Consider the following 26,402-nt stretch of genomic DNA (forward strand, 5'->3'; position numbering starts at 1 on the left):
TTCCTCTTCTTCCTATCCTGTAAGTTTTAAAAAAACAATATCAAGAAAATTAACCCTCTGCATGGAATACATGCTGCAAATATTTTTCTATTTTATCACTAGGCTTTTTTTGTTTTGTTTTGTTTTGTTAACTTGATTTATAGTGGGGGGGGGGTTGTTTTTTGATATCCAAAGTTTCTTCCTTTACTTGTCAAATTTAGCAATATTTTCTTTCAGAGTTTCTTCCTTAGAAAGAAAAACTGGGAAAGTTTATTCCCTTCTTTAAGTACAGGTGAATATTTCCTGATGTCTGCCTTGGTGGTCTTTATATTTCATAATGTTTTCACACAGACCTTTAAGTAGGCTTGCCATATGAAATTATTGTATGTTATGGAATAAAAAAAGATACTATTAATACTTATGTTGGGGGACCAAGTGTAAACAGGGACATCTCAAGCAAGCTGAAATGTATGACTACTCTAGATAAAAGGGAATCCTAGAATATCATTTAATCTGGGCTCTGGTAATGACATAAGCTTGGAGCCCTCTTCTTTTTAACTAAGATATAAGCACTAAAAATCAGTGCCAACTTTCAGATAACATTAAGTTCTCACAGTAATGAACGGGCTTATCTGCATGAGGAATAGAAAGAAAAGTTGGAATATGCGCCAGCACAGCCAAGTAAAAAGCAATGTCGGTACAGAAAAATAACCCAAACTATGCTAGTATTCTTAACTTCTTTACTATTTTCATGTTCTCCTACTTAATGATCTCATTACATCTAACTAAATTATTCACATCAACAAAAATCACCTAAGGCTAAAGTCACCAACCTAATTCTTCTCTTAACCTCTTTGCCCAATCAGCACTGCAGGCAATTTCTTAAAATTCTCTCCTCAGTTGTCTGTCTCTCTTGATTCCTTCCTACCTCTCAATTTCTCAACATAGTCCTCTTGGCTGGCTCTTCTTGCTGTAGCAATTCCTTAAATATTCATTTTCCCAATGTTTCCTTGGTCTTACTACCATTTTCCATGCTTTCCTTTGGGGTCACAGTTCAGGATGAAGCAGATGCATCTACCTGTATCCGGGCACCAACCCGAGGGGCGGGAGGGCTGTGTGCACAACTGGATGCCTGCACATCAGTGCTCAGAGAGCCACAGCTAACTGCTCTCCCTAAATCATCTCATCCATCTCATGGCTTTAACTCCCAATCTTGTACTGATCTTCAGAAGCAGAACTTTTGTCTTCAACTCTATTTTTCTGAGTGGCCACTGAACCACTTGGTTAATTCCCCAGGCTCCTCAAACTCAACAAATCCCAAATTTGGCTTGTTACTCTCTCCTCATTCATTTTTAATCTGTATCTTTTATCCCTATTAATGATATCCTTTTTCTAGCACCTGCAGAAACCCCTGACATCCTCCTTCTTCTGCTGACCTCATTCCTCCCTTAGAAAGATCCAATTAAATGCCAGTCTTAGCAATTAATCCACCAAAAATTCAACTGTATCTATTCTTTTCTTTAAATCCAAACAGCTTTGATTCAGGTTTTTATCATCTCTGGCCTAAATCTTTATGAGTATTTGGCTTCTATGAATTCAGTCTCTCCCTGAACCAATGTATTCTCTACAGTTCAGACCTAGTGATGCTTTGCTCAAAATTGTGTCACTTCTTTTCTCAAAATTTCTTAAATGACTTTCTACTAACCTTAGAAACAAAGATCACTCACTCCTCAGCCTTCTTGATCTAGCCTCAGCCTCATCTCCTGCCACTCTCCTTCTCCTTCTCTATGTACCAGTCATGAGACATAATGTAAAATAATTTTCTATTTACTCTTCTGGTTTTTCCAACAGACTGTGAGCTTCCTGAGGGAAAGTTTGTCTTTCATCGAACATAGAATTCCACTGACCCTACCTCCTAACTAGCTCTGCAATCAGCCCGCTCCACTCTGCCACCACTGTCACGGCCTTAGTTCAGATCCTCTGTAACTTTTCACCTGGAATAACGCAACACCCTCCTAACTAGTCTCTCCATTTGCCTTGGTTCTAACTCGTAGACAATGTTAAAGAGTGAACGCAAATTAGCAAAAATGGAAATGTGATTAAAATCTTCAATGGCTTCCTCACTTCTGAATTAAACCCAAATTCCCAGATGATCTGAATCTTTCCTAACTTGCCAGCCTTATTTCTTGACACTCCCACTTGCAACCTCAGCTCTGTAGCAGTGATAATTAATTACATGTAGCTCCCTAAATGAGCCACACTCTCACATAGCCAAGTCTTTGTAAATAACAGTCTGTCTTCCTGACATACTATCCCATCTTTGCCTGTTAACTCATTTTCCGTAATCATTCCAAACAAGGACTATCACCTCATCAAGCTACCATAGTAACCTATGCATACTTCTGTCACCCTGCATGGTAACCATGTACACTTACTTAGGTGTCTCCCCATTAGATTATGAGCAACTTGAGCACTGGAACTGCATATGTACATGGGTAGGTATATGTGTATATATGCGTGTGTGTGTATGCATGCATATAATATCCCAATACCTGAAGACAAGGTCTGACACATGGTAGGTATTTTAAAAATGTTTTCAGATGTAAAGCTCCTTAGGGATATTAAGAGGCTACTAATCTCTCTTTCCTCCATTTTCTCCTTCTTACTACTACAAGGGTAATATTCCCCAATGAAAGATTTAATGAACTAATCCTCCAGATAAGGATCTGCAAAATCTTATTCATCCTTTCATTAATCCACTCAAAACCTATTTACTCAACAATCATTATGTGCCAGGAACTGTGCTACTTGCTGGGGTTACAAAATAAAGAAAATGGAAGCTTAGTGGTGTGGGAAAACATTTAAAGATCAGTTTCAACACAGTGTGATAAGGGGACACCACGGTACAGAACAACAAGATGGTATAGGAACACCTAAATCTGCAAAAGGCACTGAATACTGCTTCAAAGATGAAGTGCCGCATAAAAGAAAACAGCAACATATACAACAAAAGCAAATTTAACCAAACCACTGCCCCTCAAATTGGGTACAGCTAGTTTTTTCATTAATGAATAATTCATAACGCTTTACGAAGAGAAGGTACATTTGGAGACAAGTTTCAAATATCCCCTCAGGGTCACTGGGTAAAGTTCCCAGCAGCCCTGCGGCCCCATCTGTTACGTCACAGACACCGTGGCAACCAGAAGCTGTGTTCACGAGAACAATGGCCTCCTCCTAATGAATCTCCTTTATTCTTATGTACTGTAGAGTCTTTTCAACCTTTGCTCCCATGGAGTTTTTCAAATTTCCACTTGTAACCAAGTTTCCTGATTCTTTATTCCTTTCTACCATATATGCAGAATACGATACCATCAATGCTTGGAAACAGTGTATTTTATTTACAGTTAATTTTTTGCCTTTATTTTATAGGCAAGATTTTTTCCCTCTTTTGTGCCTTATAAGTAACTTTATTTTCTGTTCATTTGTCTACTGTTTGTGCAAGAACATTAATGCTCTGGGAGAAAAGTGAAATTTACATCAGTTAACGTGATGAAAGAGTAAAAAAAAGCAAAACAGGGTTATGCCTCAGAGAATATTTGTAACTTTCATAGATTTCAAAATATCTAACCAGGATTTTTATTGAGAAAGAAGAATTTGCTTACATGCTTTCTAATTTGTTAATATAATTCAGGGATATAAATTATGGAGTTTATTGGACAACAAATAAGTTTGGGGAGTGACAAATGAAAAAGAAATTTTACCTGAATTTTCCTATCTTTTTAGTAGAGTGAATAGAGTTAAAATCTTCTAAAATAGTTTAGTAAATGTAAACTTATTATTTGCATGCAGATTAGTGACCAAGTATTACAGGAAAAATTTAAGTATTTTTTTTTATCATAACAGAAATATATAACCACGGGGCAGAAATTCTGGAAAAGAAAATATTATATTATTGGTAATTTTCTCTGGAAAAATTCTTAAATTCGCAAAGTGACCGTCTATAGTAAAGCTTTCTGGGCACAAACCTATTTCTGTTTCTTAGTGGCTGGTCAGTAATGCCTGCTGAGTTCACCATAATGTAAATGGGGACTTATCCATGAGCACAAGCAATGGTCTTACCTGAATGTTGTCATAGAACAGAACATCTGGTACTTTCATTTTCTCATGGGCATTATAGATCGGTGCACTAACAGCTCCAATCCTCAGACAGCCAGCTGATACTTCACCTAAGCATTTCACACAGGACAGAGAATTACTTGTAGCACTGTCCCCAGAGAAGTCCAGTCCTCCAAACACTGAATACAATATGGCATCTGTAATACTTTGGGTTCGGTTTAATTTTTAATTTAACACCTGAAAAAATATGCTTGCAGATGTTAATAAAATACTATAGCTCTACATACAGTTTAAATGTTCCAAAATATAATAAATTTTATTTAAACAATGTATATAACAAACAGCCTATTGATAAAATGGAGAGGGGAAAAAAACAGAACTCAGTCAAGCCACCTTCACAAGTGTGTTTGGCCAGAGACTATACCACATACATAAGCCAAATATATATTCAAAAGCTCTGAAGTACCTTGAATATAAATTTTTAGAACCCATCCACTGGAAACTCTCACTAAGCTCTAGTCAAAAATACAGATAAACCAACCCACCCTAGACCTCTTTATTGCTATTTTCAGGGATGGTATAGGAGATCTGTCTTTTCAAATAACCACCCTAGGTGATTTTGACATCCAGCTAGACTGGGACTTAAGTGCTCTACAATTAATCTGTAATAATTATGATTGGATTGCTCCCTATTTGCTTTAAATTAGTTCATCTAGAATAGCTTATAAGCTCCTTGAAGCCAGGAATCTAAATAATAAAATTTCTCAAAGTCAAGGACCATATTTCCTGCAGTAACCAGATATACATGTTCATAGTCTGCCATGTCCCAAGGTAAATAATAATAATAACAATAGTAGTAGTAGTAATATTAATGTACATAATAATAGAAACTATCATTTACCAAGCAGCTTCTATTACCAGATCCCAAACTAGGAGCTTCATCTAATTTTTTCTCATATAATTTCTAGTAATTCTCTTAGTAATAAGGCAGAATTGTGAGGAAACCAAGAGGAACATTGTTTTAAGTTTCCTAGCTGCTAAAACAAAGACCGTATAATTGGTTGGCTTAAACAACAGGAATTTATTGGCTCCACGGTTTTATGACTAGCAGAAGTCCAAGATCAAGGCATCAGCAAGAGATGCTTTCTCCCTGAAGACTGTGGTATTCTGGGGCTGGCTGCTGGCAATCCTTGGTCCTTGGCCTTTTTGTCACATGGCAATGCCCATGGCAGTGTCTTCTCCTTTCTCTTCTGAGTCCTATGATTTCCAGCTTCTGGGTGGTTTTCCTTAGCTTCTCCCTCTGTCTGATTTTACTCTGCCTATAAAGGACTCCGGTAATCCACATTTAAGCCCAACTTGAGTCAGTTGGGCCACACCTTAACTGAAGTAACATCTTGAAGGGATCTGATTTACAGTGGGCCACCCCACTAGAATGCTTACCAAGACCAAGAAAATGCCCTAACTGGGACATATAATTCAATGCACCACAGTCCACCCTCTAGACCCCCCAAAACACACGGTCTTCCCGTGAACAAAATACATTCATTCCATCGAACATCACAGAAGCATTAAGCCATTTTAGAACAATGTTAAGTACAAAGTCTCATCAAAATCAGCTATGGGTATGGTCTGTCCTGGGGCAAAATTCCTCTTACTGATGGACCTGTGAAACCTAGAAAACAAGTTATCTGCTTCCAATATAAAGTGGTGGTTCAGGCATAGGATAAACATCCCCAATCAAGAAGGGAGAAATTGGAAGGAAAACAGGGGTCACTGGTCCCAAACAAGTCTGATACCCAGAGGGATAACTTAATTAGATCAAGGTCTGAGAGTCATCTGTGGATCAATATATTGTCTTCTAGGTCTAATAGAGCAGCAGCCCTAGCCCTTCCAAGTGCTTGTGCGGCAGCCATGCTCTCCCCAAATACAGGGGTAAAGACCTCACCCTCTCTGAGCACTGGAATGGCCACTGGGCTCTCTGCAAACACTGGCCACAGGCCCCACTCTCTCTGCACATTAGGACAGTGGGCAGGCTTTCTGTGAATGCAGGGCACAGGTCCCACCATCTCTGAGCACTGGGGTTGTAGTATTCTCCCTGAACAATGGGGCATAAGGCCTACCCTCTCCAAGCTCCAAGGAAGATAGCCTGCTCTGAGCAAACACACCCTTTCTACACACATGGATGGGCCCACTCTCTTGGCCTTAGTACATCTTCATAGTCCAGATCTTTGATTCCATGGTGCTGCCCCTTAAAGTCATTCCTCCTTCAATTCATCCTTTTTCCGTCCTTTTCAGGTTGACAGTGGTTCTGCTCATACAAATTTTGTACAAAGTTTGTTGGCTTTGTGTTCAGTTGAAGAGGGCCCAAGCCATCAGACAATAGCAACTTCCAGAGATCCTTCCTGGATAACTGCATTTCTGATCCTGACTTCCTTTGAAATGTGTGATTGGACCCACATTCAGGCACAACCTCTTCAGCGAAGGGTTGTTCATCTGAACCCTCACATGGAGCCCTGTTTGCCGGAGACTCACTTCCGGAAGCTCAGGGAGGTGTGGCCCTAGTCTTAGAGCAAACTATCCGGATGGGCTGAGAATCTTTCAAATCATCAATTGCTGGTTTCTGTCTGCTTAACAGTTCAATCCTCAGTTTCTCTCTTTCTTCTCTCATTTCACTATAAGCTGCAAGGAAAAACCAGGTTTACCGCCCACCTGGTAAATATCCAAGTTCATCGCTTACAAGTTCTGTCTTCCACTCAATGTCAAACCACAATACCGCCAAGTTTCTGGCCACTTTATGACAAGAATTACCTTTGTTCCATTTTCCAGTAATACATTCGTCATTTCCTTCTAAGGCCTCACTGGAAGTACCTTTAACATTCATATTTCTACCAATGGTCTCTTTAACACAAGCCAGGCCTTTTTGATCCATCTATCAATTCTTCCAACCTCTACCCATTACCCAATTCTAAAGTCATTTCCACCTTTTTAGGTATTTGTCATAGCAACCAGCACCTTAATTTCTAGTACCAAAAACTGTTTTGGTTTTCCAGCTGTTAAAGCAACTACCATACAATTGGTTGCTTAAACAATAGGAATTTATTGGCTCACAGTTTTGAAGTTAGGAAAAGTCCAAAATCGAGGTGTCAGCAAGGGATGATTTCTTCCCAAAGATTGTGGCATTTTGGTGCCGGCTGCCCGTGATCGTTGACCCTTGGCTTTTCTTAATATGGCAGTGCACATGGCAGTGTCTTCTCCTTTCTCCTCCAGGTTCAGCTGATTTCCCATTTCTTCCCCTGTGGCTCTCTCCCTGTCTGATTTTCACTCTGTTTATAAAGGACTCGAGTAATACACATTAAAGCCCAACCTGATTCCATTGGGTCACACCTTAACTGAAGTAAGGTCTTAAAAAGTTCTTATTTACAATGGGTCCACACCCACCAGAATGCAGACCAAGACCAAGAACATGTTCAAACTGGGGTACACAATTCAATCCACCACAGACACAAATTAATTAATTTGCTTAAAATCACCCAGCTAGTATGGGGAGAATTCAAAATAGAACTTAATTATGGCTCTAGGCTTATTTTGCTTAGTAGAATGATTTTTTTCTAAAGATATTCAACCATGTGTTGCCCCTCCCCCATTGTATCTTCAAAAGTCACCACATTTTAATCACCATCTAAAATAATAGCAATAATATCCAACTTTAACCACCACGCAAATTAGCAGGGTGCCACAGACTTAGGAATTGACATAATCTTTCTTGAAGAAAAGTAATAAAAAGGTTGACATAAAAAGAAAAGATATATCCTTTCATGGTTATGAATACACAAGCCTGAGGACAACTGGCATACACCAAAAGCATTATTATAACAACCGGTAAATGCAAAAAACCTTAAGAAAATGCTTTGCAAGGGAAAATCTTGTGGGCTTTTAGATATTGATAACCAATCTGTAATAGTTATATAAATAATTATCAGTAAGAAAAATAAAGCCCGTGTTTTCCTACATAAATTGAATGAATTATAGAAATTTGAGAGGGTGTTAACAGTCTTGAATATATGAATCCTTTTGGTTTTGCATTTCCACTGAGCAAAAGTGGTGTGGAATATGTCAACTAGTTTGTAAAATAATCTATGCATAAACTGAAAAGAGCAGTTTCCCTGAAAGAGTTGCTTTATATTTAAACAACAACAACAAGGAACCCTATCCAGTTTAAAAATAAACCCATTTGCCAAAAACAAAAACAACTTAATATAGTCTGCATTCTTTTTAACATGTGAGGGGTGTTCCATCCTTTGACTCCAAATAATATTCCATCCTGTGGAAATACCCTAGCAAGCAGATAGTTGATTACAATATGTTAAACAATTCACCTATCTTCTTTTTTTTTCCTACTTCAAATAAGAAAATTGCAATTTGTTTCTCACTAGAATGCTATTTTTGTGCTAAAGCACATTTTGAAAGACAAGAGGGAAAAGCTGCATTTGTTTCTATGGAGCACCATAAACAATTTTGAGCTAAAAATAATTAAACTCTTACCCTGTTAATCACTGCTGAGTGCTGCACATTATGTGCCAAAGCATAGGAGATCTTAACGGTAACCTCTCCTTGTAAGAGATCCTTGCCATTTTCCTTTTATTCACAAGTTCTATAGGGAAGGAAAACCATGAGCTGTCATGCTGGGAACTTCCTATTTATTTACTACCATCAGGCCTCTGAAACAGGCCCAATATAAAACTGTGAAGGGAAAGAACAGTAACGTGACAGTAAATTTACTGTATACTTAAATACTAAGATGACACACAATTTCAGTTTCAAACAACATCTGATATCATTTCTTCATTCAGCAGGTTTAGGGCCTTAGGGCAATGTCAATTACTCAACCAAAATTTATTGTCAAATGTCAAACTAGAAAAGGGAAATGCACTGAGAGAATGGTGATGTTAGCATATCCTTGGACAACTGGCTAGCCATCTCCCAAGAAATCCAACAGGATGGAAGTATTTTGGCAAATTCATCAAGTTACTCAGCCTGATAGCCTCAAAATCTGATTTTATCATCAAAACTGAGGGCAAATCTATCTCTTAGCAGAATATTAAAGACTGGTATATAAAACCAGAATTGCAACATATCACACTGCAATGAAACTACAACTTTCATACAGACTATATGATACACTAGTTGCCATAATCAGCTTATTCTTATTTGAAAGGAGATTTGCATGGAAAGCCAAATCCTCATCAGAAGGTTGCTTGGTGAACACAGACTCTGAACAAGGAGAGTGAATTAAATGAATTTTCTACAAGGAGGATGGGCTTGAACATGAATGGACCCAGATGAGTCAAAAGTCTCAACATATTTTCCTCAACCCCTACAAGGCTTAGACGGGCACTACTAACACTGGCCTCTGCCCAGACTGAACAATCTACAGTCTGCATGGCACAGTCTTTCTTAGGATATGTTAATAGAGTCAGTCAACTAACATATGTGTCTACAAGGCCAAGAGTTACCCTGCATGTCTATAGTTGGATGCGTCAACATGTGGAGTGTATATTTTATCTAAAAAAGGCATCTTCTTTCCTGGGTACCAAATTCTATCTCAGTGTAGCTCCAACTACCAACAACATCTACTACAAAGAGAGCCATGATAGTCCCCTTCAAAGAGAACATATTTCGGATGTTTTGCTAAAACTGGTAAATACCTCACAAAATAGAGAAAAGGTTTCATTGTGTTCTAATTGAAGAATAGAAAACTTTTGTAGGAAGCAATAAATCTCCCCAAACCTAAAAATTATACTTGAATTTACTCAGAAGAAAAGTACCATAAAAGACATACAGGTGGAAATGGAAACAGTACGAGGGCGTGACCTGGTACACTAAATATTATCTTAAGCTGTAACAGCCTAGAAGTTTCCCAAAAGTGTCTCGTAGGACACTGGTGACTCTCAAAATGGAAAAGTTGTGCAAGGAAAACAGAATTCTAGATTCTAGGCTGAAGTACATGTAGAAAACATTAAGAAAAACAAAATTAGGTAAGTTTATTTACAGTAGGAAATCTCAAGGTCTTTAACACATTAATATCAAATGTAACTCAGGGGGGAAGGGATCTGTATCCAGTATATGCTAAATTACAGTCAATATTCTACAGGGTAACCTGTAAGTGCTTTTCAAATGTTTTCTTTTTAAATAACAGATTCATTTCTTCAGCCTAATACATAAAACATAATAGCAGAGGTACTCTGGTTGAAGAATGGATGGAAAACAAAAATTTATTTTATTAAAGTTAATAAATAGTATCAAATGTTTGATTACTATTATTTTACTGAAAAAGAAAGAAACTCTTACAGCTGTAATCCTTTAGTTCTGGCTCTGGACTGTTATCAGCAGTTGTTCCTATTGCAGCATCTGCCAGATTTTTTTCTAATGCTGAGCTTGCAAGAGTAGGTAAAAACCTGAGGGAGAAAAATGGAATTATGAAGTTAGAGCTTTCTGTGATTCTGAAAAATTTTTTAACCCATACACACACCCTTAAAAATTTCAACCAATTAAGTATTTCCTGTGAAATTCAAATCATATAAAGCTTTAGAATAAATAGAAGTATCAAATATATATTAAATATGTTTATTAAATCTCCCTTATTATGGAAGTAAAACTCATTTGCAATTAGCAGTACTGATTCATACACAACATTCTGCAGAACTAGATTTGAAATAATTTGTTTTCTTAAGTGGATTTAATATTCCCCATAAATCTTGTTTATGTATTTAACTTGCTTATAGGTAAAACAACAACACTTTAACCTGCTACAAATTGTCAATCACAAACTAAAATTAGTAAAGCTGGATTAATGAGGCTTTTTTTATTTCTAACACAACTTTTTGAATGAATCTAAGATTATCAAGTTTAGTTCTTCCTTGTCAAATACAGCCACATTTTAATCTCATCTGGAAACAATTTGTCAAAACCAAAGACACTTTTTAAAAAAGGAAAGATTAAGACAACATATTTCGCTGCAATTTTTAGATGGTTTTAGGACAGAATCTATAGGTGACCTTGAAGATTATCCTAATGCACAAGTATCTTTTTAAAAACAGAAACGTGCTTACTCATTCTACAGGTACATTTCACAATAACAATCTGGTGAGTAACAGAGGCATTCTTCAACTACAAATAGATTGTTTGAACATCATGTGCTTGGAACAGGAAACACAGATTCCCACCCACACAAAGAAAGTTATACCTGGAATTCACAATCTCAAGAGAGCCCACAAAAATGATTTCTAATCCATGGGCACCTGCGATATACTACTATAAACTCACCACTATGTGCTATAATATTCCAAATAAACAAACCAAGAATTTCCTGCTTCTAATTTAGGCTTTGCACAGCCCTAAATCTTTGGCAGTGGTTCCTCCCACAGCTCTGATAAACCTCCAATAAAAAGCTCTAAGTTTATCCAATAATAAGCTCTAATAAAGGAGAGGTTGGTGTGAACCAGAAGGCAAACGGATGAGAGTGTAAAGTTCTGATGGATTTCCTGCCCCTGTAATATTTCAGTCCACACATCTGACACCAACTATTTCTCACCTACTGCCTCAGTTGGGTCCTGGGCTATGCTGTAGAGGAATTTAAATAATTGCAGGCCAGGCGCTTATCAGTTCAGCATCAAGTCAGACTTATTGCTGTTCATCTCTGACCTTTTATCACACTCCTTGGGTTCCTGCCTTGCTGCTCATGACCATGCCTTCACCTTATCTCTTGGATCCAGTAACTGGGCTTCTGCCTTGTTTCCTGAGCTCCTATCCTGGCACCCTGCCCTACCTGCCTCTCACCACTATGCCTTGAACTAGAGCCCGGCTTGTGAATTTTAGGCTATACAGCTGCATCTCCATTTTTACTATCAAGACCTCCTTGATTGGCAATGGCCACTTCTAAGCTCAGACTTTGTTTACTGCCCCCTGGCAGCTATATAGTTTGTCAACACATCTTCACATTGCTCTTGTACTGGGACTTTCTAGATTGTCCTCCAAAGCCTGTAGAAGACAGCAAATATGTCAAGTACTGCAGGCCAATATGGCACTCTTTCCTGCTGGACTTGAACATACCTCAGAGCTGTTCTCAACCTTAAACCCAGACAGCACTATCAAATAATCAGAAACATGGAAGTTGAAATATATTTGCATCTAGAGTCTATATTCTAAAAAATATTGGCCTTTCCAACAAATGAGAAGGGGAATGGAGCATATTATTTGGTATGTGGTCACTTACTTTCTTCCCAGATTTCAAGAGATGAGTTATCTGCTTTCTTACCATTGTTCACTGATATTTCTATTCATTTTTTCTCACCTTTCCTGGCCTTTGGTAAAATAAGTGAATAAATGAACAAACAAAATATCACTGTATCTAGCCTATCTCCTATAACTGAAACAAGTACATATCCTGTTTCAAATTTTTTAAGTATATATATATAACTGTTATGGCCACTGTTATCTTTTTTTATCACTATTATCTTTATCTTTATTTACTATCAGCAAATAAAGAGTTGGAAAATCTCTAGTTCTGTCAGGTCAGCAAGAAAAATGAAAGAAAGATTCAACCACAGTCTAAAAACCCCTGAACAGAAGAAGATAGTCTAGGCTGATTCAAATAACTGTGTCTTTCTCACAGGAATGGGGTAGGCTCTGTAGATTAAGGAAAAAAATAAGGGTAGTAGCATAAGAAAATAGAATAAGGGTAGGGAATGCTCCCAAAAGACCAGCCCTGGGAGGAGGGCTGTCAGTAAGAAGAGAGAGAATGACCAAGGTGCTCAGTGGAGATCGGCCAACTTTCTAATTTCTACTTAGAATGTGTAATTGAGTAACTAATTTATACTTGTCATTTTAAGTTAAAATCTTAAATTTACAGACAGTATTGTAATATTTAAGATAACCTAAAGTTCATCCTTTAATAAATTTAATTTGTTATATTTTTAAGTTATTTAATTTCTCAGAAAGGTTTTGCTTATTAATTCAGACATCTCAAGTACTTTAAATATAAAATTTATATTTAAATTTCTGTTATTTCTGAATAAACAGAAAAACCTAGAGAAGGCCTAGATTTTCAAAATTAGAGTATTAAAACAATGTATATCAGTTTTTAAAACTGAAAACAAATCCCTGAATAATCTTTCCTGCAAACAAAACCATTCATCAGGACGACAAAAAATTCACATCAACAATGATCATATAACATTGTATACGATTAATACTCTCAGGCTTGTGATTTTTAAAAATTAATTAGTTAATAGTTTAATCAGGGTGGAAATATTATTCAGATGTTATGCATTTTCTACTACCAGGGAATTTCTGAAAAAAGTTGTACACAAACAGTTTTTGGTGAATGGAGTAATTTCTTCATAACCTAAATTTCATAGACACTTAATCTTCATTTCTGAATAAATTTATATAGATATGACCTAAAATTTCTAAACTAAAGGATCATCATCCTCAAATTTTCTGGACATATATAAGTAAATGGAATGAAAAATACTTGAACGGAGTAGAATGGCTATTTATAGGAATTCTCTAATTATAATAAAAGAACTTTGGGAATGCAAAATAACTGAAAATCTCCTAATCTTCTAACTTTTCTTCCCTTTGGCCTCTTAGGGCTTCAAATATCTAGAAAATAAATTATACCATCTAACTCAGAGTTGATGTACAAATTATTAGCTATGAGGGTGAGGTGCTTAGTCATTCCTAAAGATGAAGAAATGCTTCATTTTGAAATTGACTAGCATAAACATAAAAATGAATAATATTCAAAAGTTTAAATTAAAAGCAAGTCTAGCTGGTATTTAATAGATTTAATGTTTAACAAATTTAGGCTAGAGAATTTCTTTTGATTTTGCATGCTTAAGAAAATACTTCGGGATTATAAATTATGTCAATTTTTGTTTTAAAATTTTCCACAAAATTCAATTTCTTTTCACTGCTTCAATGTAGATTGAGAGCATTTTAAAAACAAAACAAAACACTTCATGCACAAAAAAATTTTGCAGTAATTATGCAGTAATATTTTTTGTACCTTCTTACTATTGTGCTATCCTGTAAGGAAGGTTAGTAAAAAGGCTTTTGACTCTATAGCCTTGGTAATGTCAACAGATGGTACATAAACAAGATAGCTGTTTTACTATTCATTTCTATTTGCAAAGGGTCATGAGGTGATGACAAAATGAGTTTTATTGTGATCAGTTGATAATCCTGGAAAAATTGGCTGGCTATTTGATTTAGTGAAATATTTATGAGTATGAAAAATAAGCATTTTTTGTACTTTGTTATGTAAATATATATAAGTAAACAGTATAAAGTACTATTTTTGTATTTAACATTTTATATAAATAGCATCTACAACAAATATCCTTTTGAAATTTGCTTTTTTTCACTCAATTGTTGTCATGATTTATACCTGTTGATACATGTAGATTGCCTTCATTTTAACAGCTGTTTAATATTTCATTACATGAAAATAAAAATTTATATATTCATTCCCTACTGATGGGCTTACTTGTTATTTCCAATATTTCATTTTCAAAAATAATGATACAATGAACATTCTTGCCCATAACTTGTTATACACATATATAAGTCCATGTGAGGTAGGTATCAAGAAGTAGAATTGTCAGATCACGTGGTATTAACATATTACGTGCCAAAATTCTGTGACATTGAGCCCAGAGCGAGGAAACTTCCATCCCAACAGCAATGATGAAATTCCATTTTCTTCCACTCATAAAAAGTTTAATTTTTTGTAAGTCTGATAGGTATAAAATAGTAGGTGATTCATGTATTAAATTTCATTTCCCTGATCAATAATTAGGTTGAACATCAATTCAAGGGTTTACTGGTCATTTGAATTAAACTTTCTATGCAAACTTACTCATTTTTTGCCCACCAGAGGTTGATTCTTTTTTTCTCATTAATTGGCAGTATTTTACAGTTTCTGAATATTTGTCCGTTCTTGATTATAAATCTTGTAAAACATTTTTCCAGTTTGTGGCTTATAACTTAGAGTGGTCTATTTAAATTTTCTGTTCCTTTTTGACAAATTTAGGAAACATATACAAATCAAGAAAACTGTATTTTGGATTTTTATATTTGTTTTGGAATAAAGTAGAAAATTTAAAATTTTAACCAATTATTGACAAGTACATCCATTCCCACAATGATTTATAATGCTGCATACACTAAATGCCCACACATATGCGGGTCTATTTCTGGGGTCTACTGTCCATTCTAATGGTCTACTTGTCTTTTCTTGCACCAATGCACACTGTTACAATGAATACAGCTTAAAAATAGATCTTGATAGCTCATAAAATATGTACACCCTCCTTAAATTTCTTCACGATTTCCTTTTTATTTGCCCTTTCATATGTCTGTTCCAATTCTGATATCAGCTTACCAATTCACTGAAAACCTAAAGGGATTCTGATCATATTATATAGATAATACAATATAGATAATATAATATAATATAATATAATATAATATAATATAATATAGGGCATATCTATATATCAGCGTAGCAGGGAGGAAAACAGCTTTACAATACTAAGTCTTCCCTTCCATGGATGTTTCCTCATTGTTTGTTACTGGAGTATTGGAATGCCATTGATTCTGTTGCATCAGTAACTTCACTAAACTATTTGTTCCAATAATTTATATACAGTTTCTCTTGTTGGTTTTTTTGTTTTGTTCTTGTTTTATGTGGCCAATAACATAATCTGGAGCAAATGCACTGACTAGAAGTGCAAAAAGGTTAATATTCTTGTTTTACTCCTACTTCTAATGGAAATATCCCAAGTATTTCACCATAAGAATATGTTTGCTGCAAGTTTGACTGTATTAAAGAATTTCTCTTCCATTTCTGGTTACTAAAAATATTAATGGTTTATAAGAGTTTTTTGGTTTCATTTTGTTTTTAGATTTGGCTGTTGGATTTTATCACTCATTAAAATGATATTTTCTCTCACCAATATATTAATACAGTGAATTAAAATAATAGGATGTTGAATCTTCTTCATATTCATGAGATAATTCTAAATTTTTCTCATGTTTTCTACATAGGCTGTGTGACTGAACTAGTTAGTAAATATATATGCATTTTGACAGCTTCCAATACTCTCAGATGCTTAAGTGTTTCTTTATATTTGTTCCCCATACTTTGATCACTGCTGCTTATTTCTTAGATCATTTCTCACTACTTGATTTCCTTTGAATAAAGGAAATTCAAAGTTGATTCAACTATCAGGGCATATCTAACAGCCTGTAGAATGCTTCAGATCTGATTATTTCATTCAAATATAACAAAAGTATCATTTTCCCTTAGGTTCCAAAACTGTTTACATTGCTTAGCACTGACTATTTCTATGAACTCACATCTATAAGCAAGTTCTGGCTAAGCAAAAATTGGGGGTAGGTAATGAAGCCTGTATTTTTTCAGTTCATTATTCTGAAAAATAAGCAATTGAAGCATTTTTTTCTAATTTTCATTTGGAAGTCTAATACTCCTCCACTTAAAAGAATAAGGGAATAAATTTTATTATTTCTTATAGCTATTAAATATTCAGAGATTTATTCTAAAAACACTGGAGAGGAACTTCATTTTTGCTGGTTACACTGTAGTTAGAACAAATTCAAGTCACAATACAAGAAGTATAATTTAGCATCAAGAAAAAACTGCCCACTCACTGAAAAGGTTAGAGAGGGCAATTACAGATTCTCCTAAACTGAAAGCAAACTCTCTTTTAATTCCTTTTATTTATCAAGGAATGAATGGATAACAGGCAAAACCACTATAAAATTAATTCCAAGATCATGTGAAAAGAGTCTAAAATAAATCTCTGGGCCTAGAGTCCTGTGATTAATCTTTTCTTATTATCTTTTTAAAATAGATTCATGCAAATGTAATTTGGTGAGAAAATTCTATAAGCCAATGTTATATAATGTCTTAGCAATAGGTATGAAAATATTAGTGTAGGGTGAAGAGAAGTTCATTTTGTTAAATTTGGGCATCATAGCAGTATTATCATGCATGGAAAGTTTCAATGGAAATTTAGAGGGTAATAAGTGCAAAACTAAAGAATACTGGCTCAGAGTCACATGACCCAGAAATCAAATCCCAGTTCCACTATTTACTATGTGTGACTTGGGCAAGTAACTCCAGAGTTTTCTCACCCACAATATATCTCTTAAAATCATTATGTATAAATAAGATAATATATGGAAAGATGTCAGTGCAATGTTTAAAGCTCATGGTCAATACTCAATAAATGTTAGTTGTTGCTGTTGCCAGGTCCAATAATTTCTTGAAACAGAACACGGGCTGATAAAGCTGAATATTCAAACCAATACTTTTTGTAGACCTGAGAATCCAGACTATCATACTTATGTTACTGTTTTAGAAAAGACCCAGAGACTTTAATTTATTGAGAAAGGAGAATAAGGTTACCTGGAAAGGCAGGCTTTATTAACAGCACGATGAAGATTTTCATTAGGATACTGTGACAGGCGACGTGAAATCCGCAACAGTTGTCTGGTAGAAAGTGATGCTGCTAAAGATTGTGCCTATCAAAACGCAAAGACAACCTGTTAAGAGTCTTGTTTCAACTTGTTCAAAGTCCCTCTAGATGGATATCACAGCAGAATTCATTTTTCCTGAAGAAGAAGGTCAAACTGAAAATAAACATGTTCTGTCAATGAATCACAAATAAAAATAAACAGAAACCAATTTACACTTAAAACATCCTTGCAGACAGATTTTCTTTTTTAAATCAATCTATAAAAAGTGTTCATCAATTAAATTTAATTGAAATGTTTTCACTGTGCTAAGTGCTGTGTATACATGTTTTGGGTGGGGGAGGGGTTTGGATAGAGGAAGGGAGAACATTATACGTTATGTAATACAAGTTGCACCTGACTTATAAATGACCCCTTTATACAATTACCTATTTGCTCATTTCTTACACAAAGCAGACCTGTTAAAATATCTTGAAACTGCTTAGAGCTTTAAGCATATCTGTGGTTTCTGGGATGGAGAAAAGGAGTTGTGGACAATTCAGGGTACTGACCCCAGAGGTATCAACTAGTATGTCACTGGAGTGGCAGCCTGCTGTTTGGAATCCTTCTCCTTTAGTGTCAGAATAATTTCACTAAATCCCACTAACAGAATGGCAAGTGTACAACTCAGGACATGCCAAGTATTCAACAATATTTTGTTGACCTCAACTTGAAATTATCTGTTAGGCAGTATAATGTTACGGTAAAATTTACAGGCTCTGGAATCAGACAAATGGGGCTCCCATTTTACTTAACCTCTCTAAGTCTCAGTTGCCTCATCTCTAAAATAGGGACAACAATGCCCTCATCCTATAAGGTTGTTATGAGGATTAAATTAGAAAAGGATTCTAAAGCACTTAACACAGGGTAGACACATATGGGTGCTCAATACTTGGCAGGGATCAGAATCTTCACAATGAAAAAAATCCAGTAGCATAGGGGATGGGACCTACATATTATTATGAATTCAACAAGTCAGATTACTCCTGACCTAATTTTTTAGATGGGTAGCATTAGAAGATGATGGTTTTCACTGAAAACCAGAGGACAGAAGCACTTTTGAAGCATCTGGCCCTTTAGGAGGGCAGAGCAGGTCCAAGGCCAAATGCCACAGAGGGTGATGAGGGCAGTAAAGCGGCCTGGGGCACCTGTGGGTCTGGAGAGAGAAGCACTATCCGATTAACAAAGGGTTCAGAATGGGTGGTGGGAATATGCCATAGGCACATTGCACATTTGCTTGTTTCAAAATTTTGCCTAAGGTCATCTTTGTATGTCCCAAAGAAGAAAAAACTAATTGATTACTCCTTTCTCCTACATATCCCAGCTCCTTGGGAACCTGGTCTGCTGTTAGTATTATTTTTAGCTATAGCATGGGCATGACCATCATTCATGGCATCTCTTTTTTCTATTAAGAAACATACTCCAAGTTTCAAAAAACTCACAAACATTTGGCCCATCCTTGTTTTTTAAAAAATCTGCATTCTAGACATGGAGACAATATTTAAACATAGGAAACAGTAAATTACAATTCAAAATAGCATATAATGTAATGTCAAAATAAGTGGAGCAGTTGGCAACTGCTACAGGAGCTTAAAATGTGCAAGTGGGCAAGGGAAGTGCTATGAATGAAGGTATAGAAGCAAAAGGAACAGAAATATGTGTAGAATATGAGGAAACCAGTCCAGCTGTACTAAAGAGTCCTGCAGCGAGGCTTGCTCCCAAATAATAAAGACCTAGAGACAACACTCTCAGGAGTTTGGCCTTACTCCTTAAAGTAACAGATTTTGTTTTGTGTGAAGGAATAATGGGTTTTTAGAAAGATTAACCTGGCAGAAGTATGTAGAGAAATTGACGGACAGAGAGAAATGAGGTAGGAAAGAGAAAGCAATGCTACTTCATTAATCTGCCTATAAAAAATCAAGTCCCATAGTAAGGTTATAGTAATAAGAATGGAAAGAAAATATGCAAGACATGTTTCAAAGGACTGGGCAGCTTGACTGGCTATGAGAAAGAAGGAAGAACTGAGGTTAAGACTGTTTCAGTCAGTATGATCAAAAGTATCAAAATTTAATGTGGCTCAGCAATTCCCATATTTAACACCTAGGACACTGAGAAATTCCTATTTTACTCATGGAAAATGTTTACCAGTGATTCCAGCCAGAGGATTCTCCTGTCACGAGTCCTATTAAACCATAAGGTAACTTTTTAGGATACAGCATTCTAATTTCAGTTCAGGAATGATACTGAATTCAGGCTTCATACTTCATTCCAGTGACCAGTAAGGACTCCTCATGAACTCATATGCCAGCTCTCTCAGGTGACAGCACCAAAAGGCTTTGTTTTTAAAAATCAGAATTAAGCCTTTAAGTGTTGAATAAAGGGTCCAGTTTTCTCTGCTTGTGACATTATCAAGGATGCACTTTAATTTAAATTAAATTGTTAATTAAATTATTATTTTAATTTAAAAATCCCTAATAGATTTAAAATTTATAATATCAAATCTCTAACTGCATTTTTTTTATCTTGCAAAAAAGAATGTGAGGATGTGAAGTACATTCCCTTAGTTACCAAGGTTATACCGTTCACGAGTACACCTCAAAGTGTTTGGTGTATTAACATGATTAGTATATTAACAGTACCTCAGTTTGAAAATATAGACATGCCAATCAGAAAATATTTTATTTTTTTTCTTTTATTCCCTCTTAAAGAATTATTTCTTTTATGAAAATGTAACATTCACCCATGGAAAGAAAACTCAATAAATTTATAAATTAATAGTTATTTAATCAATCCATTCATTTGCTAAGTGTCTACTACGTGTGGGGTACCAGGCTGGGAAATGGGAATAAAAGAATGAGCAAGACCCAGCCACAAGGAGTTCAAATACTAATTGGGGAGATAGAACTGCAATAGGTCAATATCAGAAGTATATGCCAAGTGTCACGGAAGGGACCAAGAGAGAGACCTGACAGAATAGGGAACAGGAGGGATAACTGGATGGCAAGAGAGCACATCCCAGACATTACCTAAAGCAGAGAGATTCGAGTGCATGCTGGAGTTAGAAAACACATCAAGAAGCTAAGTGTGGATGAAGCCGAGGGTGCTTCAAGGGAGGAACAGGGAATAAGGCCGAAAGAAAGCCTTGGGTCAGATGGATCTCGGCAGGCATGCTTAAAGCATGTCCTTCAGCCTACAGGTAAAGAGAATCAATCCCATAACACTTTTAAAGCAGGGGAAGAAAGCAGGAAATGGATTTGAGAATGACACTCCAGGGATGATATGGAAGATTCATCCATTCAGTTATTCAATATTCAACAACAGCTATGTGTTGAACACTTACAATGTACCAGGCAAAGTTCCAGGTCCAGGGAACAAAATAAACAAAAACCTCAGCCATCACAGAGCTAACATCTGAATGAAGAAAGACAGACAGTAAAAAAAAAAATAAATGAGTAAAATATATTATATCAAAGGGTAATAAAACTTATGAAGAACCTTAAAGCAGAAAGAGGGATAGGACTGAAATGAGGAGGAAATGTGTTTCTAAATACAGAGGCTCAAGAATGCCTTCCTGAAAATGGGACATCTAAGCAAAATCTAAAGTAGATGTGGAAGCAAACATGCAGGTATCCAAGGAAGAGCAATCTAGACAGAGAAAACATCAAATGGCCCTGAAGCAGGCACTAGTGTGTTCAAGGTGCAGCAAAGAGAACAGTGTAGCTGAAGAAATGAATGAGTAAGGGGGAAAGTAGCTTCAGATGAGGTTCCAGAGATAATTCAATAGAGGGCCATATGGTGAACAAAGAGGAAAGAATAATATTCCTGGAGAAAGCTTATGAAATATGATACTAGGGACAAACACTGAAAGTAGATGTTAATACGATTGGCTTTCAGATTGAATGGAGATGGTGAGAAAGCAAGGAATCTACTAGAAATTCAACTAAAATTAAGGTTTCTAGTTTAGATAACTTGGAAGACAGATTATTAACAAAGATTAAATGAAACCAGGAATAGGAACAGATTTGAAGGGGAATGATAATTCAATTGTATAACATATGTTAAATTTACAGTGATCTCAGAGTATTCAGTTGAAGTGAAGGAAACTGACATTATTAAGTAGGTATTAAGAGGGAGAGTCTTTACATACATTTTCATTCTTAATCATTGCAACCTCCTTATGAGATAGATGGCACTGTTCTCATTTTACAGATGAGAAAACTGAGACTACCAGAATTGGAATGTGATAGCTCTTAATATTTCCAACACACCAGCCCGGTGTTGCAAAACAGTTAGAATGGGATTCCTCCTCCCCGCCCCCCCCCAACGAAGAAATAAGAATGTTGTCAAATTGACTGTGGTGGTGAATGCATAACTATGTGATTATACCAAGAGCCACTGATTGTACACTTTGGATTGATTGTACGGTTTGTGAACAAAATTGTTTAAAAAAAAAAGAAATAGAGAATAGATCAGAAAACAGAAGTTAGGGGGCTGAAGATAAAGGTGATACTTGAAACCATAAGATCAGATAAGACTGTTCGGTTTAGGAGATGAGGCAGAGCAGAATCCTGGAGAACACCAAGTTCTCCTCTAGAGCTACAAGTTGCTTGCTATGACACCAGCCATGAGTAGCCAGGAGAAATGGTAAAATCACTGAAAGAATAAAACAGATTCATAGGACAATGCATAGCATTAGGGATAAGAATACTAGTAAAAACAGATTTTCAAGCACTGAACTGTAAGAAAAAAAAACAGAAGCATGTCAACAATAGAAAAATAAAATGGGGAAAAAAACAGACTTACTGTTGGATCCTGTGTCTCTCTGAGTTTGTGTGTAAAGGACAATAATTTCTCCAAAGCTTTCTGAGGTATATGTGGGACCTATTTTATGAGGGAATTGAGGAAAAACAAAGAATAAATTAGGATATCTGTTCAATCAACCAGAAACTATAGGGACTGAGCAAATAAAATTAAGAGTTAAATTTTTAGAAAATCCCTAAATATAGGTTACAAATTTAACACTCAGATATAGTTCCTTAATCATCTTCTCAGGAAGCACTTAACCCCTGCTTTCTCATTAAGAATCAGGTAATTAAAACCAAGCCACTCTTCTCCATATGTAATTCCATTACCAGTATAAAACAGAAAGGAACCTTTAATTCAATTAAAAACTGGCATACAGTGCACTCATAAAAAACTTTTCATATATTATCATTTCATATTGTTAGCTTCAGCATGATTTTTAAAACTCTAACTTAGGCATTTTCCTACTAAAACCAAACTCCTTTATTTCATAGTAATTTAAAATATATGTCCACTTAGTGACATAAGGTAACTGTTTAGAAAGAATGGATGCTCAAGCTGTCCATTTATTCAAAGACTTTTAAAACACATACTCAACTGACATGATCAATATATAAATGAACTCTGAAGAGCAGGTTCCCCAAATAACACACATTGACTATTTATACTATAATAATTAAATATTTAATTGTGCTATGCCAAATTTTAAACTATAACAAACTAAAATTTTAATTTAAAAGATAAAGAGATGTGAGAACAATGACTAGTATAATGTGACCATTTCAAAAATATACTACTACTCTTTGATCATTTAAATGACTGGAACTTTTAAAAATTCTAAGCCCTTTTCAATACTTGCATTATCTCATTTATTCTTTAAATCAGTCCTTCATTTTCAGACGAAGAAGCTATGGCTGAGTAATTTATTCACGATCTGGAAGCTAGTAAGTAGTGGAGTTGGCATTTAGAGCCAAGTGGTTTTACTCTAAAGCCTATGCCCTTTTCCATAACCATGCTCACGAGATCTAAAATCAATCAGTTAATTCAAGTATTTCAAAGGCAATAATGGCATTTATGTAAAAAGTTAATTATTAGTGATCTAGACCAGTGTTGTCCAGTAGCACTTTGTGACTATGGAAATATTAGATCTCTATACTGTATGAGGTAATAGCCACCTCATGTGGCTACTGAGCACGTGAAATGTGACTCAGACACTGAATTTTTAAATTTTATTTTAGTGCCTGGTACATTGAGTACAGCAGATCTAGAACTCCCCAAAAGTACCAAAGAACGCTTGGTTAATGCAGATACTGAAATGATGGATCAAATAATCACTACAAGTCACCAGAAAACTAAGCAGGTAAGTACAGGATATATTATAGTCCTGGGGGACCAGGACTACTTAGTACTTGCTAAAAAATCCAAGGAACTAATATATGTCCAGCCTGTCTTTACAGAAGGAACTTAATAACCTTTGGCTGAATATAAAAGGAAAAGGAATTCCAAAACCGCCTCCACATGGCAGAAAGAGGAGGGAAGGGCTACATCAGTGGTTCTCCAAGTGTGGCCCCCAGACCAGCAGCGTCACCCGAGAACTTGCTAGAATGCACATTCTCCTGTATCACCTCAGATCTGCTGCTGACTTAAACTCTGGTGACAGGGTTAAACAATCTGTGTTTGACCAAGCCCCCCAGATGATTCTGAAAAATGTTAGTGTTTGAAAACCAATGACCGACAGCATTACATGAGGGAACTTGGGAGTAAATAGAGAAAAATCCAAAATTTCCAACTCTGCTCCAGCATGTGTCAGAGCACCCTAAAAGAAGAACAGCTGAAGAAAATAGGCTGGAGCTGGCCTCATTCTTACCATTTCCTTAATCACTTGCATTTCTTCGCTTTTGACAAGCGGTTTCATGTAATGGAAAAAGAACATGGTTAAAAATTCTGGTCCCAGCCACTGCTGTGTCGTACTTCCAATAACAGGGGGCTCCGCCAAGGCAATGATTCTGAAGGAAGGGTGGATAGGAAAAATGGATCTGTACGAGAGGAAGTGAGAAAACATGATCATTCAGGTTAGAAATGAAGTCATGGTAGCTAAAGCCTGTGTAATGATAAGCCCTTATTATCATGCTGCTAATACAGACAAAGCTATTATCCAAAGGACAAGCTTTGAAAAATTCAGGATATTCCAAGAACCTAGGATTAAAACAAAAAAAGGATGACTTACTGCTAGTATATGTTGTATCATATCCCAGGATGAAATTCCATCCCTCGCACAAACCACTGCTTATTTAGGATGTTGTTACACCTACACTATATTTTCTCCAGAGACCTCTGAAATAAAATCCCACTCAGTTCATATTCATTATTTGGATTCCCTTTATTTACTGAAACCACCTCAAAATCTAATGTCTTGCAGGGAGCTCATTCTATGTTAATCATATAGAAACCAGGAAGTATGATGCAGGGTGAGGAGACTTAACAGCATAAGGGTTTAGATTAAATTTAAAATTTAGACTGGCAATAAGAATACTTAAGTTTTTAAAAGGTAGAAAAAAACTGAACTTTTATATAATTCACTCTTCCGTCATTTTTATATGATACATAATTTTTAAGTAACCTCTTTTAGAAATCTCTGCTAGGGAAGCAAAGGAGGCATTTAAATATTCTCAGACACACAGAGACATAAAGCAAGACTTCCTATGGTTTGTGAAATGACTTGAGTTGTTTTGGAAGAGGGATGAGAGACCCCTTATCAGTAGGTGATATTGTCAATTTTTATTCATTCTATTCAAAGATCAACCAGAAATATACTTCTTGAGGATGATATATATTCCTTGCTAAGAGAAACAAGGGATGAACCTCAAAACACCTGCTAAGATCTTCAGAGAAACATTCATACAGGTAAATAACCAACATTTCTCCCAAAACGGACTATCCATTACCATTATTATTATAATAGAACCCAATAATTAAGTGATTAGGCAGCTAGAATACCAAAAGGAAGGACACTAGTGGAGACAATCAGATAAGTACTCTGAAGAGTTCAGATAAGAAAAGTTCTATAAATACAATAGGGAAGGTCCACCTAGTTCTTAATTGCGTGATCTGTATTTTAGAGGCTATATCATAACTTGTAAGGTAGGAGAAAGCAATTTTTAGAAATGATCACAGAAAAGGCATGGATGAATTGATGATAGCTAACAGATATCATTTCATTTCTCAAGGTAGGGAAAAGAAAAAGACTTATTTTCAGATGTTCAAGTAGCCATAGGGAGGGATCTGTCAAAAAAGGTTGATCTAAGAAAAGAGGGAAGGATAACAATATGGACAGGGCCTGAAAGTCTGAGGACAGCCTGGTCTTGCAGGATTTCAAGTAACTAGCTAGTCACATAACAGAAACTAGACACAAAATCCTGTGTTCTGAAAGCTAAAGGACAGTGGTTATTCCATTTTCACTTTTGCTAAGTGGTTTGCTATAACCCTGAAAACTCAGCTACAAAGATGTTGATGGATTCATCTCTGATCCTTCTTCCCTATTTGGGACAAAAGATAGGAGAGACAGGATCTGGCTTGCACAAAATTAAAGCTGCGGATATAGTTTCTCAGTCAAGATAGTGAGGGCTGCTAAATCAGAGAATAAACAAAGCCAAAATCCAACAGGCAAGCCAAAAGGAGAAGTCCAATTTACATTCTTAAGCAAAAAGATCAAGAAATGGGTACCATAGCTGAGCTGTCAAGTTAGGACTAGAAGAGGAATTAATATGAGAGCAAGCTGGGTGGTTTGAATTTAAATAAGGTGGAGGTCATTGCCTAGGACATATGCTATTGGTGCTTGATTTTTCGTATAGACTCTAGCAGGGCACCTGGGCGAGTTGGTCAAAATAAAAAGGGCATTGCTG

General features: G+C 35.9%; 1 protein-coding gene across 4 annotated transcripts in view; it reads right to left on the reverse strand.

Annotated features, from left to right (window-relative positions):
• VWA8 (von Willebrand factor A domain containing 8) overlaps positions 1–26,402 on the reverse strand; it is a 445,644-nt gene that overhangs the window by 255,732 nt on the left and 163,510 nt on the right. For all 4 annotated transcript variants that reach the window (XR_005211207.1, XR_005211206.1, XM_037800501.1 and 1 more), the window contains exons 15-19: positions 24,368–24,536; positions 22,501–22,578; positions 17,591–17,706; positions 10,444–10,550; positions 4,099–4,205 (exon numbers count right to left, since the gene is read on the reverse strand). Coding sequence is in view for 2 of the 4 variants with exons in the window: in XM_037800501.1 (XP_037656429.1) it covers positions 4,099–4,205; positions 10,444–10,550; positions 17,591–17,706; positions 22,501–22,578; positions 24,368–24,536 (577 nt within the window). In the remaining 2 variants the exon portion in view is untranslated. The remainder of the gene's footprint in view (positions 1–4,098; positions 4,206–10,443; positions 10,551–17,590; positions 17,707–22,500; positions 22,579–24,367; positions 24,537–26,402) is intronic.

Source organism: Choloepus didactylus, chromosome 12 (genome assembly GCF_015220235.1).
Source record: "Choloepus didactylus isolate mChoDid1 chromosome 12, mChoDid1.pri, whole genome shotgun sequence".
In the NCBI taxonomy this organism is placed as follows: Eukaryota; Metazoa; Chordata; class Mammalia; order Pilosa; family Megalonychidae; genus Choloepus; species Choloepus didactylus.